Source organism: Lepidochelys kempii, chromosome 27 (assembly GCF_965140265.1).
Source record: "Lepidochelys kempii isolate rLepKem1 chromosome 27, rLepKem1.hap2, whole genome shotgun sequence".
Lineage (NCBI taxonomy): Eukaryota > Metazoa > Chordata > Testudines > Cheloniidae > Lepidochelys > Lepidochelys kempii.
Genome location: NC_133282.1, coordinates 8,394,078 through 8,414,845, shown reverse-complemented (window position 1 = coordinate 8,414,845; position 20,768 = coordinate 8,394,078). Strand labels below are relative to the sequence as shown.

Sequence of the window (20,768 nt, the reverse complement as noted above, 5' to 3'; positions counted from 1 at the left end):
CTTATCTTTACCAGCTTAGGTCAAAACTTCCCCAAGGTACAAAATATTCCACCCGTTGTCCTTGGACTGGCCGCTACCACCACCAAACTAATACTGGTTACTGGGTAAGAGCTCTTTGGACGCGTCCTTCCCCCCAAAATACTTCCCAAAACCTTGCACCCCACTTCCTGGACAAGGTTTGGTAAAAAGCCTCACAAATTTGCCTAGGTGACTACAGACCCAGACCCTTGGATCTTAAGAACAATGAACAAGCATTCAGTTTCTTACAAGAAGACTTTTAATAAAAATAGAAGTAAATAGAAATAAAGAAATCCCCCCTGTAAAATCAGGATGATAGATATCTTACAGGGTAATTAGATTAAAAAACATAGAGAACCCCTCTAGGCAAAACCTTAAGTTACAAAAAAGATACACAGACAGAAATAGTTATTCTATTCAGCACAATCCTTTTCTCAGCCATTTAAAGAAATCATAATCTAACACATACCTAGCTAGATTACTTACTAAAAGTTCTAAGACTCCATTCCTGGTCTATCCCCGGCAAAGACCAGCATATAGACAGACACAGACCCTTTGTTTCTCTCCCTCCTCCCAGCTTTTGAAAGTATCTTGTCTCCTCATTGGTCATTTTGGTCAGGTGCCAGCAAGGTTACCTTTAGCTTCTTAACCCTTTACAGGTGAGAGGAGCTTTCCCCTGGCCAGGAGGGATTTCAAAGGGGTTTACCCTTCCCTTTATATTTATGACAGATAGGTTCCTGGGTTAGTGGTTTTGTTGTCTGGTGTGTCATTTCTGGTGAGTATTTGCTTCAGATTGGGGGGCTGTCTGTAGCAAGGACTGGCCTGTCTCCCAAGGTCTGTGAGAGTGATGGGTCGTCCTTCAGGATAGGTTGCAGATCCTTGATGATGCACTGCAGAGGTTTTAGTTGGGGGCTGAAGGTGACGACTAGTGGCGTTCTGTTATTTTCTTTGTTGGGTCTGTCTTGTAGTAGGTAACTTCTGGGTACTCTTCTGGCTCTGTCAATCTGTTTCTTCACCTCAGCAGGTAGGTATTGTACTTGTAAGAATGCTTGATAGAGATCTTGTAGGTGTTTGTCTCTGTCTGAGGAGTTGGAGGAAATGCGGTTGTATCGTAGAGCTTGGCTGTAGACAATGGATCGTGTGGTGTGGTCTGGATGAAAGCTGGAGGCATGTGAGTAAGTATAGTGGTCAGTAGGTTTCCAGTATAGTGTGGTGTTTATGTGACCATCGCTTATTAGCACAGTAGTGTCCAGGAAGTGGATCTCTTGTGTGGACTGGTCCAGGCTGAGGTTGGTGGTGGGATGGAAATTGTTGAAATCATGGTGGAATTCCTCAATGTCTTCTTTTCCATGGCTCCAGATGATGAAGATGTCATCAATGTAGTGCAAGTAAAGCAGGGACATTAGGGAACGAGAGCTGAGGAAGCGTTGTTCTAAGTCAGCCATAAAAATGTTGGCATACTGTGGGGCCATGCAGGTGACTTGAAGGTATACATTGTTCCCGAATGTGAAATAAATATGGGTGAGGACAAAGTCACAAAGTTCAACCACCAGGTTTGCTGTGACATTATCGGGGATACTGTTCCTGATGGCTTGTAAAAAGAAAAGGAGTACTTGTGGCACCTTAGAGACTAACCAATTTATTAGAGCATAAGCTTTCGTGAGCTACAGCTCACTTCATCAGATGCATATCGTGGAAACTGCAGCAGACTTTATATATACACAGAGAATATTCTCTGTGTATATATAAAGTCTGCTGCAGTTTCCACGATATGCATCTGATGAAGTGAGCTGTAGCTCACGAAAGCTTATGCTCTAATAAATTGGTTAGTCTCTAAGGTGCCACAAGTACTCCTTTTCTTTTTGCGAATACAGACTAACACGGCTGTTACTCTGAAACCTTTCAGGATGGCTTGTAGTCCATCTTTGTGTGGAATGTTGGTGTAGAGGGCTTCTACATCCATACTGGCTAGGATGGTGTTTTCAGGAAGATCACCGATGGATTGTAGTTTCCTCAGGAAGTCAGCGGTATCGCAAAGATAGCTGGGAGTGCTGGTAGCGTAGGGCCTAAGGAGGGAGTCTACATAGCCAGACAATCCTGCTATCAGGGTGCCAATGCCTGAGATGATGGGGCGTCCAGGATTTCCAGGTTTATGGATCTTGGGTAACAGATAGAATACCCCTGGTTGGGGTTCTAGGGGTGTGTCTGTGCGGATTTGTTCTTGTGCTTTTTCAGGGAGTTTCTTGAGCAGATGGTGGAGTTTCTTTTGGTAACCCTCAGTGGGATCAGAGATCATGGGAATCAGGGATCAGTGGGATCATGGCTTGTAGAAAGTGGTGTTGGAGAGCTGCCAAGCAGCCTCTTGTTCATATTCCGACCTATTCATGATGATGACAGCACCTCCTTTGTCAGCCTTTTTGATTATGATGTCAGAACTGTTTCTGAGGCTGTGGATGGCATTGTGTTCTGCACGGCTGAGGTTATGGGGCAAGTGATGCTGCTTTTCCACAATTTCAGCCCATGCACATCGGCGGAAGCAATCTATGTAGAAGTCCAGTCTGTTGTTTCAACCTTCAGGAAGAGTCCACGCAGAATCCTTCTTTTTATAGTGTTGGTAGGAAGGTCTCTGTGGGTTAGTATGCTGTTCAGAGGTGTGTTGGAAATATTCCTTGAGTCAGAGATGTCGAAAATTGGATTCTAGGTCACCACAGAACTGTATCATGTTCATGAGGGTGTAGGGGCAGAAGGACAGGCCCCAAGATAGGACAGATTCTTCTGCTGGGCTAAGAGTATAGTTGGATAGATTAACAATATTGCTGGGTAGGTTAAGGGAACCACTGTTGTGGCCCCTTGTGGCATGTAGTAGTTTAGATAGTTTAGTGTCCTTTTTCTTTTGTAGAGAAGCAAAGTGTGTGTTGTAAATGGCTTGTCTAGTTTTTGTAAAGTCCAGCCACGAGGAAGTTTGCATGGAAGGTTGTTTTTTTATGAGAGCTCATTCTTAATCTTTCCCTGTTTGCTGTATAGGATGTTGATCAGGTGGTTCCACAGTTTCTTTGAGAGTGTGTGGCACAATCTGTCAGCATAGTCACAGTAAATAATGAGCATTTCCTTGTTAACAATAACAGTGGCTACATCTTCCATTGTTCACTGTTTGGATGCATAGTGGGTGTAGCCTGAAATTACAGGGGCTGCAGTTTTCACCTGTACGTTGCTAAACTCTCTGCCTGGGTGCAGACATAAACTACAGTAATCCTGGCTGTAGGTCACAGCAGAGACACACATAGCCCTGGTCAACACTAGGACTTTAGGTCGAATTTAGCAGCGTTAAATCGATTTAAACCTGCACCCGTCCACACAATGAAGCCCTTTATTTCGACTTAAAGGGCTCTTAAAATCGATTTCCTTACTCCACCCCTGACAAGTGGATTAGCGCTTAAATCGACGTTGCCAGCTCGAGTTTGGGGTACTGTGGACACAATTCGATGGTATTGGCCTCCGGGAGCTATCCCAGAGTGCTCCATTCTGACCGCTCTGGACAGCACTCTCAACTCAGATGCACTGGCCAGGTAGACAGGAAAAGAACCGCGAACTTTTGAATCTCATTTCCTGTTTGGCCAGCGTGGCAAGCTGCAGGTGACCATGCAGAGCTCATCAGCACAGGTGACCATGATGGAGTCCCAGAATCGCAAAAGAGCTCCAGCATGGACCGAACGGGAGGTACGGGATCTGATCGCTGTATGGGAAGAGGAATCCGTGCTATCAGAACTCCGTTCCAGTTTTCGAAATGCCAAAACCTTTGTGAAAATCTCCCAGGGCATGAAGGACAGAGGCCATAACAGGGACCCGAAGCAGTGCCGCGTGAAACTGAAGGAGCTGAGGCAAGCCTACCAGAAAACCAGAGAGGCGAACAGCCGCTCTGGGTCAGAGCCCCAAACATGCCGCTTCTATGAGCTGCATGCCATTTTAGGGGGTTCAGCCACCACTACCCCAGCCGTGTTGTTTGACTCCTTCAATGGAGATGGAGGCAATACGGAAGTAGGTTTTGGGGACGAAGAAGATGGTGATGAGGAGGAGGTTGTAGATAGCTCACAGCAAGCAAGCGGAGAAACCGGTTTTCCCGACAACCAGGAACTGTTTCTCACCCTAGACCTGGAGCCAGTACCCCCCGAACCCACCCAAGGCTGCCTCCTGGATCCGGCAGGCGGAGAAGGGACCTCTGGTGAGTGTACCTTTTAAAATGCTATACATGGTTTAAAAGCAAGCATGTGAAAGGATTATTTTGCCCTGGCATTTGCGGTTCTCCTAGATGTAGTCCTAAAGCCTTTGCAAAAGGTTTCTGGGGAGGGCAGCCTTATTTCGTCCTTCATGGTAGGACACTTTACCACTCCAGGCCAGTAACACATACTCGGGAATCACTGTAGAACAAAGCATTGCAGTGTATGTTTGCTGGCATTCAACCAAAATCCGTTCTTTATCTCTCTGTGTTATCCTCAGGAGAGTGAGATATAATTCATGGTCACCTGGTTGAAATAGAGTGCTTTTCTTCAGGGGACACTCAGAGGAGCCCATTCCTGCTGGGCTGTTTGCCTGTGGCTAAACAGAAATGTTCCCCGCTGTTAGCCACAGGGAGGGGGGGAGGTTGAGGGGGTAGTCACGCGGTGGGAGGAGGCAAAATGCGACCTTGTAACGAAAGCACATGTGCTATGTATGTAATGTTAACAGCAAGGTTTACCCTGAAAGAGTGTAGCCACTGTTTTATAAAATGTGTCTTTTTAAATACCGCTGTCCCTTTTTTTCTCCACCAGCTGCATGTGTTTCAATGATCACAGGATCTTCTCCTTCCCAGAGGCTAGTGAAGATTAGAAAGAAAAAAAAACGCACTCGCGATGAAATGTTCTCCGAGCTCATGCTGTCCTCCCACACTGACAGAGCACAGACGAATGCGTGGAGGCAAATAATGTCAGAGTGCAGGAAAGCACAAAATGACCGGGAGGAGAGGTGGAGGGCTGAAGAGAGTAAGTGGCGGGCTGAAGACAGGGCTGAAGCTCAAATGTGGCGGCAGCGTGATGAGAGGAGGCAGGATTCAATGCTGAGGCTGCTGCAGGACCAAACCAGTATGCTCCAGTGTATGGTTGAGCTGCAGCAAAGGCAGCTGGAGCACAGACTGCCACTGCTGCCCCTCTGTAACCAACCGCCCTCCTCCCCAAGTTCCATAGCCTCCACACCCAGACACCCAAGAACGCGGTGGGGGGGCCTCCGGCCAACCAGCCACTCCACAACAGAGGATTGCCCAAAAAAAAGAAGGCTGTCATTCAATAAATTTTAAAGTTGTAAACTTTTAAAGTGCTGTGCTTAAAGTGCTGTGTGGCATTTTCCTTCCCTCCTCCACCACCCCTCCTGGGCTACCTTGGTAGTCATCTCCCTATTTGTGTGATGAATGAATAACGAATGCATGACTGTGAAGCAGCAATGACTTTATTGCCTCTGCAAGCAATGATTAAAGGGAGGAGGGGAGGGTGGTTAGCTTACAGGGAAGTAGAGTGAACCAAGGGGTGGGGGGTTTCATCAAGGAGAAACAAACAGAACTTTCACACCGTAGCCTGGCCAGTCATGAAACTGGTTTTCAAAGCTTCTCTGATGCGTACTGCGCCCTCCTGTGCTCTTCTAACCGCCCTGGTGTCTGGCTGTGCGTAACCAGCAGCCAGGCGATTTGCCTCAATCTCCCACCCCGCCATAAACGTCTCCCCCTTACTCTCACAGATATTGTGGAGCACACAGAAAGCAGTAATAACAGTGGGAATATTGGTTTCACTGAGGTCTAAGCGAGTCAGTAAACTGCGCCAGCGCGCCTTTAAACGTCCAAATGCACATTCTACCACCATTCTGCACTTGCTCAGCCTGTAGTTGAACAGCTCCTGACTACTGTCCAGGCTGCCTGTGTACGGCTTCATGAGCCATGGCATTAAGGGGTAGGCTGGGTCCCCAAGGATACATATAGGCATTTCAACATCCCCAACAGTTATTTTCTGGTCTGGGAATAAAGTCCCTTCCTGCAGCTTTTGAAACAGACCAGAGTTCCTGAAGATGCGAGTGTCATGCACCTTTCCCGGCCATCCCACGTTGATGTTGGTGAAACATCCCTTGTGATCCACCAGAGCTTGCAGCACTATCGAAAAGTACCCCTTGCGGTTTATGTACTCGACGGCTTGGTGCTCCGGTGCCAAGATAGGGTTATGGGTTCCGTCTATAGACCCACCACAGTTAGGGAATCCCATTGCAGCAAAGCCATCCACTATGACCTGCACATTTCCCAGGGTCACTACCCTTGATAGCAGCAGATCTTTGATTGCGTGAGCTACTTGCATCACAGCAGCCCCCACAGTAGATTTGCCCACTCCAAATTGATTCCCAACTGACCGGTAGCTGTCTGGCGTTGCAAGCTTCCACAGGGCTATCGCCACTCGCTTCTCAACTGTGAGGGCTGCTCTCATCTTGGTATTCATGAGCTTCAGGGCAGGGGAAGGCAAGTCACAAAGTTCCATGAAAGTGCCCTTACGCATGCGAAAGTTTCGCAGCCACTGGGAATCGTCCCAGACCTGCAACACTATGCGGTCCCACCAGTCTGTGCTTGTTTCCCGAGCCCAGAATCGGCGTTCCACAGCATGAACCTGCCCCATTAGCACCATGATGCATGCATTGTCAGGGCCCATGCTTTCAGAGAAATCTGTGTCCATGTCCTGATCGCTCACGGGACCGCGCTGACGTCGCCTCCTCGCCCGGTATCGCGTTGCCATGTTCTGGTGCTGCATATACTGCTGGATAATGCGTGTGGTGGTTAATGTGCTCCTAATTGCCAAAGTGAGCTGAGCGGCCTCCATGCTTGCCTTGGTATGGCGTCCGCACAGAAAAAAGGCGCGGAACGATTGTCTGCCGTTGCTCTGACGGAGGGAGGGGCGACTGACGACACGGCTTACAGGGTTGGCTTCAGGGAGCTAAAATCAACAAAGGGTGTGCCTGTACATCAAGGAGTATTTCAGGCAGGACTGCACGGAGGGTTCCAATAAGAAATGGTGCACCTAAGTTATCATTGTTATTGGAACAAGGAGGTTAGCCTGGCCTCTGATTGATACATGGCTAGATTTACCTCGCTGCACCTTCTCTGTGAGTGAGTGCAGTGTGATCTAGACAGGGGAGGAGGCAAATGAGTACAAAACAAATCTGGTCTATTTCTTGTTCTGACCCACTCCATCTATCTTTTACATCTTTGGCTGGCAGCAGACGGTGCAGAAGGACTGCATGCCATCCACATCTCATGGCTGCTCGGCAGAAGATGGTACAGTACGACTGCTAGCAATCCTCATCTCTTGCCTGCCTGGCAGAAGATGGTACAGTATGACTGCTAGCAGTCCGTATCGCCTGCCCGCTCACCATAAGACGGTTCAATAGGACTGCAGGACTAAAGAGAATGACCTGGTCAAGTCACTCCAAATTTAGTCCCTGCGCCCATGTCTGCCCAGGCGCTCCCAGCCGACGTGGCCAGGAGCACCTCGGACACGACGAGGACAACTACCAGTCGTATTGCACCGTCTGCTGCCAGAAGGCAATGGGTTGCTGCTACTGTGCAGCAAAGCCGTACCGCGTCTGCCAGCACCCAGGAGACATAGGGTGACGGTTACCTGAGCTGGCTCCATGCTTGCCATGGTATGGCGTCTGCACAGGTAACTCATGAAAACAGGCGCGAAATGATTGTCTGCCCTTGCTTTCACGGAGGGAGGGAGGGAACGGGGGCCTGACGACACGTACCCAGAACCACCCGCGACAATGTTTTAGCCCCATCAGAGTGCTCCATTGTGACTGCTCTGGACAGCACTCTCAGATGCCCGATTGTTTGCCATTGCTCTGACGCTGGGAGGGGCGCTTACAGGGTTGGCTTCAGGGAGCTAAAATCAACAAAGGGGGTGGCTTTACATCAAGGAGTATTTCAGGCAGGACTTCACGGAGGGTTCCAATAAGAAATGGTGCACCTAAGTTATTGTCCTTATTGGAACAAGAAGGTTAGCCTGGCCTCTGATTGATACATGGCTAGATTTACCTCGCTGCACCTTCTCTGTAAGTGACTGCAGTGTGATCTAGAAGAATGAGTCCCCTAGACAGGGGAGGGGGGGAAGCAAATGAGTACAAAACAAATCTGGTCTATTTCTTGTTTTGATCCACTCCATCTGTCTTTTACATCTTTGGCTGACAGCAGACGGTGCAGAAGGACTGCATGCCATCCACATCTCATGGCTGCTCGGCAGAAGATGGTACAGTACGACTGCTAGCAGTCCGTATCGCCTGCCCGCTCACCATAAGACGGTTCAATAGGACTGACTGCAGGACTAAAGAGAATGACCTGCTCAAGTCACTCCAAATTTAGTCCCTGTGCCCATGTCTGCCCAGGCGCTCCTGATCGACCTCACAGAGGCGACCAGGAGCACCTCAGACATGACGATGACGGCTACCAGTCGTACTGTACCGTCTGCTGCCACAAGGCAAGGGGTTGCTGCTACTGTGTAGCAATGCTGTACCGCGTCTGCCAGCACCCAGGAGACATAGGGTGACGGTTACCTGAGCGGGCTCCATGCTTGCCGTGGTATGGCGTCTGCACAGGTAACTCAGGAAAAAAGGCGCGAAATGATTGTCTGCCCTTGCTTTCACGGGGGGAGGGAGGGAACGGGGGCCTGATGATATGTACCCAGAACCACCCGCGACAATGTTTTAGCCCCATCAGGCATTGGGATCTCAACCCAGAATTCCAATGGGCAGCGGAGACTGCGGGAACTGTGGGATAGCTACCCACAGTGCAACGCTCCGGAAGTCGACGCTTGCCTCGGTACTGTGGAAGCGCTCCGCCGAGTTAATGCACTTAATGCACTTAGAGCATTTTCTGTGGGGACACACACACTCGAATATATAAAACCGATTTCTAAAAAAACGACTTCTATAAATTCGACCTAATTTCGTAGTGTAGACATACCCATAGAACAGAGGAGCTGGATCAGACAAGGGGTCCATCTAACTCCACTAGCCTCTGACAGTGGCCAGCACCCGCTGCTTCAGAGGAAGGTACAAGAACCCTGAAGAAGGCAGTAATGAGATAACCTGCTCCCAGGGATGGTCTCCTCCTAACCACACTGTGCTCTCTACCGGAGACTTTACTTTTGTTCTTTCTTCTTGTTGTTTTCCTTAATCTAAAACCAAAAATTATTTCAGAGGGAAAGGACAGGTTTCACCCTATGTGTGGGAATGGGAGAAGCAATAAGAGGATGCGCATCTGAAGCAAAGCCAAACTTATCTGCAATGCTCTGGTGCAGAAATTTTAAATGCCCAGTGCCTGTCAGTTTCAGTTTAGGTTGGAAATAGCATGACAGTGCCAGGTTCCTGCAATGCTGCTGTCTTCCTCCCACCAGTCTGCCTATGGAAAGGCTGAAAGAGCAGCTCAGTTGCCAGGGCTTATTGGTCTGTCTGCTAAGACTCCCAATGGCAGTTCTTTGATATGAGATCACCAGTTCGCCATTACACAGACGCTAATTAACCCACATCAGTGAGGAATAGATTTTGGTCACTATCATCTGGGACTGTAAAAAAATGAGGAGTACTTGTGGCACCTTAGAGACTAACAAATTTATTTGGGCATAAGCTTTCGTGGGCTAAAACCCATTTCATCAGATGCATGCAGTGGAAAATACTGTAGGAAGATATATATACACAGAGAACATGGAGTGGGTTTTAGCCCACGAAAGCTTATGCCCAAATAAATTTGTTAGTCTCTAAGGTGCCACAAGTACTCCTCGGGTTGTTTTTTTTTTTTTTTTTTTTGCTGATACAGACTAACATGGCTACCACTCTGAAATCTGGGACTGTGTTCATACTGGTGACTTACAGTTAATTTAGTGCAATGCCCTGTGATTGCCCCTTGGCAGAAAAAAATTTGCAGCCCTTTGATGGACTTCTCATTGAATTCTTGTTTCCACTGGTGGCAGATGGTTTAAATCCAGGCTGCATCTGGCCCTGAAGAGGTAGAAGTCCAATCCATGCCTCTCCAACCAATGCAAAATCATTCCTGACAGGAAACTCCCAAAGACTTTGATTTCTCTCCTGCACAACTAGATATAATTCCTCCCCTTGCTTAATTATTTGCAGGCGGATAGGTAGATAGATAAGGAGAGCTGGTCAGAAAACGGAATTTCTGTTTTGTGGGAAGTTGCAATATTTCAAAATTTGTTTTAATTTAAAATAGGAACGGAAAGCTTAACTTGTAAATTTTCTTGTGGAATGGAAATTTCCCAAAATTGAAACTCATGAACATCAAAACATTTTGTTTCAATAATGTCAAATCATTTTACGTCAATGTCAAAATGTTTTATTTCAAGGATGTTGAACTGTTTCATTTTGATAATGTTGAAACATGATAACATACTATAAAATATTAAATATAGCATGTACCTAAAACTTAAACAGTCAAAACAAACTGAAAATGATAAAGTCAAAATGAAACATTTTTACCACAGTAAAACCCAACCATTTCAAGTCAACCAAACATTTCGAGTCAGCATTATGAAAATGATTACATGATTCATTCTGACTTTTTCCCATTGAAAACTTTGTCAGAATTGACATGTTGCCATGAAACTGTTTGATCTCAGCTAAACTGCAGTTTCTGATGAAAATATGAAAACAAACATAAAACAAAACAACCAAACATTTCGAGTCAACATTATGAAAATGATTACATGATTCATTCTGACTTTTTCCCATTGAAAACTTTGTCAGAATTGACATGTTGCCATGAAACTGTTTGATCTCAGCTAAACTGCAGTTTCTGATGAAAATATGAAAACAAACATAAAACAAAACAACCAAACATTTCGAGTCAACATTATGAAAATGATTACATGATTCATTCTGACTTTTTCCCATTGAAAACTTTGTCAGAATTGACATGTTGCCATGAAACCGTTTGATCTCAGCTAAACTGCAGTTTCTGATGAAAATATGTTCCACTGAAAATTTTTTGACCATCTCGGAGGGCAGGTCTACACTTAAAACGCTGCTTTGGCACAGCTTGACCGATGCAGAAGCTCCACTGTAGCACTTAAGTGAAGATGCGACGCTGATGGGAGAGAGCTCTCCCATTGGTGTGGTTAATCCAACTCCCCGAGAGGTGGAAGTTATGTTGATGGGAGAAGCTCTCCTGTCAACATGGTGCCGTCTACATGGGGTTTAAGGTCAATATAACTATGTCACTCAGGAGTGTGGATTTTTCGTACCCCTGAGCGATGTAGTTATACGGACATAGGTCTGTACTGTAGACCTGGCCTAGTAGACAGATGTTCAGCCCGGGTCATGCTTTCTAGGTGGCTGATCCTGATAGCACTCACAACCGTAAATAGATTGCACTAGTGCATGATGGCAAGGCTTATGTTCTAACCTTTTTGTGAATTCCAGTAAATGTAGCATTGTTGGCACTGAAAGCCCATACTATGAGGTCCTCTTTCCCCCACCATGTGACAGGTGGGGTGTGAGCAATGTCTTCATACCTTCCCCATGCCTACTGCCTAAGGTCTTTATTCTGGCAGATTCTTGCACCTGTGCCAGACGTCAGCATAAGTCAAGGGGGCTCCTTATGATTGCAGGCTTCCACCCACACTGAGCTGATTGCAGGATCACCCAGGCTACCTCTTCTGTGCCACCCACTCCCAGAACCAGAGCCTTTAGATTCCCTCCAAAGGTAATAGAAACCCCTGTGTCTCTTTAACCCAGCGGGGTATGTTAAGGGCATTTTTCACAGCACTCTAAAAAATAGTCTCTAGAATGTATAAGCTAATCTCCTGCATATTTAAGGAGCTCCACACTGATTTGTAAGGGGAGCAATTACCCAGTGCTTCTCTCTGAAGGGTGGCCAGAGCAATATACTGCCCCTTTAAGTCTGTGATTCAGAGATCGCTTTTCAAATTCATAGCCTGAAACCTGGCTTTGAAATTTATCAGCTGCAAAAGCAGCCTCAGGAACTGTTGTGGCGCCAGGATGCCATATGCATCTCCTCCTAGCCATTGGCTGCTTTTGCAAGGGCTGAAAGCAGAGGCCGAGGGATGGGGGGTTTTCTGGTTAGTATCCCGCACATGGAACAAGTGAAAGCACACTGGCGAGAGACATAGAGCGAGCGGAAGCAGTCCTAGGTGCAGAGACGTCTTGACGCAAAGCCTCCCCACAATATATTTTTCATATGTTGGAATCTGGGGGGCTGCTCTTTACCACACTCCTCTCACGTCTGGATAGTTCACCAGCAGATCAGAGATTCAGCCCAGGGCCTGAGAAATCATTCTGCTAAGAGGCAATTATGGAAAACACTGATTAAATCTTCAAAACCAGCATGGCCAATTCGACAAATAAATTCAGGCAGAGAAAATCCATTCAGAGACTGACATTTAGAGTCTATTTATAACCCTTGGTAGGTTCTGGCAAATGGAACCAGACTTCTAAGCCTAGCCACTGAAGTAAGGAGATGGGAGGCATGTTTGGTGGAGGGGTGGTGGTCTTGTAGTTAAGGTCCTCAGCTAGCACTCAGAAGACTGGGGCTCAGTTCCTCACTCTGTCACAGGCTACCTGTGTGGCCCTTGGCAAATCACCTATTTTCTCTGTGTTTCAGCTGCCTCTCTGTCAAAGAAGGTTAATGATATTTCACTGGGAGCTCAGAAGAGGCTGATAAGGGTGATACACTGATTGGAGTGGCTCCTGACCAGGAGTGCCTGTCTCAGGGCAGAGACCCCAAACTGGTGGCATGATCTATAATCAGAATTCACCAACCCAGTACCAAAACTGAACTCCAAAAGCCATCCAGTAGTCTTACAATGGAGTCCTGGACAGTCCCTTTAGACACTCCAGTCGATCTTGCCCCCAGGCAGGCTGGACTATGTGAGAAATGAGAAAAGGAGTACTTGTGGCACCTTAGAGACTAACCAATTTATTAGTCTTTAAGGTGCCACAAGTACTCCTTTTCTTTTTGTGAATACAGACTAACATGGCTGTTACTCTGAAATATGTGAGAAATGGTCACTTACACAAAAATCACAAAATAGTCACATTGCACCCAGTCCCAAAAGACTAGTTGCTCACCCAGGTTGATTTGGATCCTAGATCTCACACCAAGGACTATACTGGGAGCCAATTCTATAGTAAACTAACTCAAGGTTTGTTAACTATGAAAGCGGAATGAGAGTTATTGAGAGGTTAAAGCAGGTACAATATATGTACAGGTGAGTCACAGTCTGTAATTTCGAATGGTACCAGAGATGTAGTAATCTGCCAGTTTCCCAGAAGTTTTTTAGGGCTACCCAGAGTAACTCGGTGGATCTCCATCTTCTCAATTGGTTATTCTGCCCTGTTAGAATCCAAACTGTCCAGAGGTGAAGAATTGTTATTTCTGTTGTGACAAAGTTCCTCCTCTGCCTTGGTGGGTCCTGCACTTATTGGTGAATTTGCTCGCCTCAGAGGTTCACGGCAGCCCTCAGTTCGGTCGCTTTCGTGGCTCAAATCTGCCGTTCACTCTGTTAGCCTCATCACTGGCCAGCATGGGGAAAAGGAAGAAGAACAATCCCCGCAGTCTCTGCTGATCCACCTAGTGGATTGGGGAACAGACCAGAGACCTTCCCCTCTGGTGGAACCCACAGTCCAGTTCAACTCCTCCGGTATCAAGTAGGGAGTTGGGGGGATGGAGGGATGGGGGAACCCCACCGCCCCTGTACTCCGGGTTCCAGCCCAGGGCCCTGCGGATTGCAGCTGTCTACAGTGGCTCCTGGAACAGCTGTGCGACAGCTACAGCTCCCTGGGCGACTTCCCCATGGCCTCCTCCCAACACCTTCTTTATCCTCACCACAGACCTTCCTCCTGATGTCTGATAATGCTTGTACTTCTCAGTCTCCCAGTAGTACGCCGTCTCACTCTCAGCTTCTTGCACCTCTTGCTCCCAGCTCCTCGCATGCACACCACAAACTGAAGTGAGTTCCTTTTTAAACACAGGTGCCCTGATTAGCCTGCCTGTCTTAATTGATTCTGGCAGCTTCTTGATTTGCTGCAGGTGTTCTAATCAGCCTGTCTGCTTTAATTGTTTCCAGAAAGTTCCTAATTGTTCTGGAACCTTCCCTGTTACCTTACCCAGGGAAAAGGGACCTACTTAACCTGGGGCTAATATATCTGCCTTCTATCACTCTCCTGTAGCCATCTGGCCTGACCCTGTCACAGTGTCCATATTTATAGCTTCTCACAGAAACCAAGCTGACAGCAACAGTTCCCACGTATGTCCCTTTTACATGGTGGTTGAGGGAAGAATGCACTTAACAAGTCTGATCTTTGATCTCTCACACAATGACCATTTGCTCTCCCAGACCTAGGAATTAGCACTTTCCTGTTGAAGTTCTTCATTTGCATTACACAAGGCTTCTTCCTTATTTGATGGGTTACTTAGTTGTTGGGGTATATACACTGCAAATGTTTGCTGTTATATTATAACAGGGTGAAGAGGCATGAAAGCAATGCAGGCAACAACCCTCCAATTTTTCATGATGTTTAAACACTAAACATCTTCTTCTGCCTTTTAACATCTACTTCATACTATACAAACACACAAGTGAGCTGACCTGGCTTCCAGCTGTGAATCTGTAAGTTCTCAGCTGATGCCTAGGCCTTGCCCAGAGCTGGCACTTTGCTGACCAGCATCACAGAGAGTAGCTCGTTATCCATAAATAATTACGGCTCAAAATGAATATTGTTTTGCCTTGAATTGGATTTGGATTCTTGATTTAAAAAGCCCCAGCTCCCGGCCCCAATGAAGCTTTACAGGACCATTAAGCAGTTAACAAAACTTGACAAGCAAAAGAAAAGGATGTGAAGGTGCACAGATCAAAATGGATGGGTGTAAATGTTTGTGGCTATTTTGCCCCATTGTTCCCCTCTGTAGCGAAGAGCTGTGATGTTAGGTCATGTAGTCCAGCCCCTGGGCCAACGCTGTGCATTTCTCATGGTGTTATGAGACTCCAATTTGTCTTTAAAAGTCTCAAGCGATGGAGCTTGAAATATTTAGTTTGTGTCTACAAAGATACATCATGTAAAGCTGTAGCACATAGTTAAGTATCTCTCCATTTGTTCAGTGCCATTTCATTTCAGAGGTGAACCTGGACCTAAGACGTTAGTGTGATGAAGAAAGGACCCTCTGGGAGGGTATTTGAGGCCACCAAGTTCTTCTGCAGTGCTGTCTCCCATTGTGATCCACAGCGGATCAGATTCATCTCTGATTTACAAGGAGAAACACAGAATGGGGTGGAAGATGTGTGGCGAGAAGCACATGCCCTAATCCTGATTCCATTCAGCCCTTTTAAAACATGTTACTAAGAATTAGAGCTGGGCGAATGATGTTCACTGGCAAGTCTGGAAAATATATTTTAAAATATTCATTTTGAGTTTAAATGATTTTTTTGGAATGTTTTGGTGAATTGAAAGTCAAAAAGATTTTGACTTGAAGTGAATTGAAGTGTTTCAGTAATATTCAAACAAAACGTTCCTTCATTTTGACTCCAAAAATATCAAAGGATTCACAAAACGGTCAGAGGAGGTAGTTCCCCTCTCTATGAGGACAGCAGAACCCCGTTTATCTGATCTAATTGGGACCGGGGCCAAATTGGATCATGAAAAATTTGGATAGTCTGGAGAATAAGGAAGAGCAAGGCTGCAGAGCTGTCTAGCCGCCACAGGAGAGATCACCTGCATCCGGACCTGTGTGCGCTGGTTTTTTGGTTAATACGGACAGCTGGATAATGGAGGTCAGATAAATGGGCTTCTGCTGTAATTAATTAGGCACTGGGATTCCCACATCCTAGCTGAATGCCCTAAGCACCAGGCCTCAGAGTCATTCTCATTCCCCTTCTCTGGCCCAGTGATGATCCACTGACATCATGAATTACTGTGAATGATAACGAAAAGCCATGGATCCAGGGAAAGGGGGGAGCCAAGGTGGAAGGAGACTCTGGCTGCAGCTGGAGGGGTAATTCCCAGCGTGGGTGGAGACACACACACACACTAGCTGTGCTTGAGCTATTTCTGAGAAAGAGCCCCAAGTATGTATCTACAGTCGTGGAAAGGATTATACATGGGTGGCTATCTTACACTGCTGCGGGTTCACAGCTGTTTTTAGTGCACTAGCTTGATCAAAGCTAGTGTGGGTATATCCCCTCGGGCTGGAAATGACACCTCCAAGCTGCAGTGTAGATGTACCATCAGAAAACCAATGAGGTATCTGGAGAAGCTAGGCCTGCTGAGGTCTCTCGGTAAGAGGCAGGACTCTAGGTAAGAGAGACCTATGTACGGACTGTTTTAAAATCCTTCTGCCCTCCCCTGTTAAAATCAACCACACTTTCAGCAGAAGAAGGATGTTTGGGTCACTGTGTACCACTGGTCACAGTCTCCAGAAGGGGAGAACTGCAGATGCCTGAATGGAGTCAGACCTGCAGGGCATAATGGTTGATACACAGCATGCTGCAGCATCAGGCATGGGCTGAGACGAGAGAGAGACAATTGTGAAAATCCACCCTCAGATCAGAAAAGGCATGAGGCCTAACACCGAAGAGGAGGCACTCAAAGACAATAAAGGAGAGAGGAGTGCTGCTCACCCTGTAACCATGACAGAAAGAAAGATCAACTCCCTTCATGCCAGAGTCTGGCTCTGTATTTTAACAGCTTCTTTGGCTCCTGAGAAATTTCTGTAGCACAAGGATTTTAACGAAAAATATTGGCATTAATTTTGTCTTCTCACCTGCTCTTTTTTCGCCCTTTTGAAATAAAGCACCAGGAATCAGATCACACAGATTCCCAGTCCATCTGCAAAGCCTCCTCCGTGTTTAATTTAGAAACCTGGTCTCCAGGGCTGGTACCAGACACAGCTCTGAACATTCTTCACACCCAGTGCAGAAACAAGCACTTGGGAAGAATCCTGTTACTGCACTATACACAGCAGGACTGTCCTTGCAGAGCAGCGTCCTCACCCACCCAAGACAGCATGTTCCACAGTGGTAGGAGATAAAGGCACAGCCAGACTGGATCAGATCCCAAGTCCATCTAGCCCAGTATGCTATATCTGACATGACACCAGATGCTTCAAAGGCAGGTATAAGAACTCTGTAGTTAACAGTGCCACAGTCTCTGGGTAAACTGATCCTTTTACAGCCCATCCCCGGTGCACCTCTTTCAAGTGGCAGGCCCAGACCTTCACTTCCCTTTGGAGTGGGACCCAGCGATACAACCACTCTCCAACCGCGTCTCCAATTTACACACTCTGCTTTCCAATGTTGACGCCTAGTCTGGCACCTGCAATGTCTCAAAAGCAGTTTCTTCAAAACAGTGTGATTTATTTGCCAAAAGGTATGCACACTCAGAGAAATGGATCTGAAACAACAAAGACACCTATGAACATCCTGTCTTCCCATATTTGGCATTCTCCTCCAGCCCCTCTGTAGACATGACTTAGCCTTGGAGCCCCTGATCTTTTGGGGACCAGGTTCCATCCTGCTAGCTGCAGATCCTGATGGGCCATCAGCCTGCAACAGCTGACAACTTCCTCCCTCTCTTTCTGCAGAATGGACCTTTTAACTGATGAATGCCTTTTGATTTCCATGTTCTTATCCTTGGCAAAACAGCTAGGTTACCTGCGTTGGGACTGAGGAGTTGCCTCTTTGCAGCTATTAAACCTGGCTATTGTGGTTTGGGGGATATTCCTTATCTATTGTGCTGCCTTTTCTGTTTGGTTCCCTTAACGTTCCCTTTTTGATCTAACTCCATAGCAAGTAACTCATGATAAACAAACACAAAGGTATGCACAAGATCCATACATAATACAGTTATTTCACAGTTTACCACAGAAGCAGATGTGGGATAATCATTTCCCTCCACCCCCACCCCAGCTACGCCACATTCTGGCTCGAATAGTCTGTGATTGGCTTAAGCTGTGAAGCATGTGGTCTATTATCCCCTCCAAGGTCACTGCTAGTATTAACTATGCTAATTCTGGATATCCTTGCAATCCACATAAGTGTCTGGTCCCTTTTTGAATCTTGCAAAGTTCTTGGCCTCAACGGCTTCCTGTGGCAATGAGTTCCACCAGGTAAATTATACGTTGTGTGAAATATTTCCCTCCTTTTAATTATATCACATGTCCCCTTGTTTTCGTGTTTGAAACTGGGTTAGAATTCTGAATTAAGTTCCAGTCTGGCATGGTGGGTCTTGGCCAGGGATGTAGGTAAAGCTAGTTGAAAAACGAAAAAGGTCAATAATGTTTTTAATGTAAAATGCCATGAAAAATGTTGCAGAGATCAACAGATTTGTATGCAAAATTCCTTTTCTTTTTTAAAAAGGGGCATTTTGTTTTAGAAAAAAATCCTTTCCCCTTTGAACAATGTTGAGCTGTTGTAGTTATAAATAATATTCTGGAGTTTTGTTCTTTTTTTTATTAGGAAAAGCCATATTATATATATATATATATATATATATATATATATATATATATATATATATATATATATATATATATATATATATATATATATATATATATATATATATAATAATCTTATTTTTAAAAATGTAATGCTGGTGAAGAGTGCCAGCTTGGCAGCCTCAAAGGATAAAACCATCTGTCTAAAGAACAGGTGCATCGTGGGTTGATGAAGGGCAAGTGTGTCCACCTTACCTGACCCTTTCAGAACGTAGCCAGACTAGTTAATTCCAGGACTTTTGGGGGATGTAATCGGGTATAAGAACCCAGTGATGGAGAGGAAGAGGTTAAGGAGATGCTCTAGGCCCAGGCAGCTCCACCCAGCCACACCTCTGATGCATGCAGAAGCTGGAGGAGAAGGTTAAAAAGGAAGCAGAGAAGCTCACATGTAGGCAGTAGGGGTGAGCTGACCTGAACTCTGAGTTCCTGGGGAGGAGCAACATAGGTGATCTCACTGCCTGAGGCTTAGCTACAGTGACCTGGCCTAGATGACAAAGAAGGGAGCTTTACCTTTACTCTGAAGGTAAAGACGATATCTTTGTGTTTTAGTTATTAACTTTACTTTGTGGGAAAAGAGGGCACTGATTGGAAGCACCCCAAGATACAGAGCTTCGTGGTCTACCATTGGTCCCTGAACGTAAGAACGGCCATACTGCATCAGATCAAAGGTCCTTCTAGCCCAATATCCTGTCTTCTATCAGTGCCCAATGCCAGGTGCCCCAGTGGGAATGAACAGAACAAGTGATCCATCCCATCACTCATTCCCAGCTTCTGGCAAACAAAGGCTAGGGACACCATCCCTGCCCATCCTGGCTAATAGCCATTGATGGACCTATCCTCCATGAACTTATCTAGTTCTTTTTTGAACGCTGTTATAGTCTTGGCTTTCACAAGTTGACTGTGTGTTCTGTGAAGTGCTCCCTTTTGTTTGAATCATAGAATATCAGGGTTGGAAGGGACCTCAGGAGGTCATCTAGTCCAACCCCCTACTCAAAGCAGGACCAATCCCCAATTAAATCATCCCAGACAGGGCTTTGTCAAGCCTGACCTTAAAAACTTCTAAGGAAGGATGTTCCATCACCTCCCTAGGTAACGCATTCCAGTGTTTCACCACCCTCCGAGTGAAAAAGTTTTTCCTAATATCCAACCTAAACCTCCCCCACTGCAACTTGAGACCATTACTCCTTGTTCTGTCATCTGCTACCACTGAGAACAGTCTAGATCCATCCTCTTTGGAACCCCCTTTCAGGTAGTTGAAAGCAGCTATCAAATCCCCCCTCATTTTTCTCTTCCGTAGACTAAACATCCCCAGTTCCCTCAGCCTCTCCTCATAACTCATGTGTTCCAGTCCCCTAATCATTTTTGTTGCCCTTCGCTGGACTCTTTCCAATTTTTCCACATCCTTCTTGTAGTGTGGGGCCCAAAACTGGACACAGTACTCCAGATGAGGCCTCACCAGGGTCGAATAGAGGGAATGATCACGTCCCTCGATGTGCTGGCAATGCCCCTACTTATACATCCCAAAATGCCATTGGCCTTCTTGGCAACAAGGGCACACTGTTGACTCATATCCAGCTTCTCGTCCACTGTAACCCCTAGGTCCTTTTCTGCAGAACTGCTGCTGAGCCATTCGGTCCCTAGTCTGTAGCGGTGCATGGGATTCTTCCGTCCTAAGTGCAGGACTCTACACTTGTCCTTGTTGAACCTCATCAGATTCCTTTTGGCCCAATCCTCCAATTTGTCTAGGTCCCTCTGTATCCTATCCCTACCCTTCAGCGTATCCTCCCAGTTTAGTGTCCTCTGCAACCTTGCTGAGGGTGCAATCCACACCATCCTCCAGATCATTTATGAAGATAGGTTTCAGAGTAACAGCCGTGTTAGTCTGTATTCGCAAAAAGGAAAGGAGTACTTGTGGCACCTTAGAGACTAACCAATTTATTTGAGCATGAGCTTTCGTGAGCTACAGCTCACTTCATCGGATGCATACCGTGGAAACTGCAGCAGACTTTATATACACACAGAGATCATAAAACAATACCTCCTCCCACCCCACTGTCCTGCTGGTAATAGCTTATCTAAAGTGATCATCAAGTTGGGCCATTTCCAGCACAAATCCAGGTTCTCTCACCCTCCACCCCCCCACACACAAACTCACTCTCCTGCTGGTAATAGC

General features: G+C 46.3%; 2 protein-coding genes across 3 annotated transcripts in view; both read left to right on the top strand.

The window, feature by feature from the left end:
• ASIC2 (acid sensing ion channel subunit 2) overlaps nucleotides 1-20,768 on the top strand; it is a 1,343,693-nt gene that overhangs the window by 279,278 nt on the left and 1,043,647 nt on the right. The window lies entirely within an intron of this gene.
• On the top strand, nucleotides 3,376-17,765 carry LOC140904013 (uncharacterized). The gene is made up of 3 exons (XM_073326137.1): nucleotides 3,376-4,237; nucleotides 4,824-5,262; nucleotides 17,681-17,765. Exons 1-3 carry the CDS (start codon nucleotides 3,658-3,660, stop codon nucleotides 17,763-17,765), a joined length of 1,104 nt encoding a protein of 367 aa, XP_073182238.1. The 5' UTR covers nucleotides 3,376-3,657.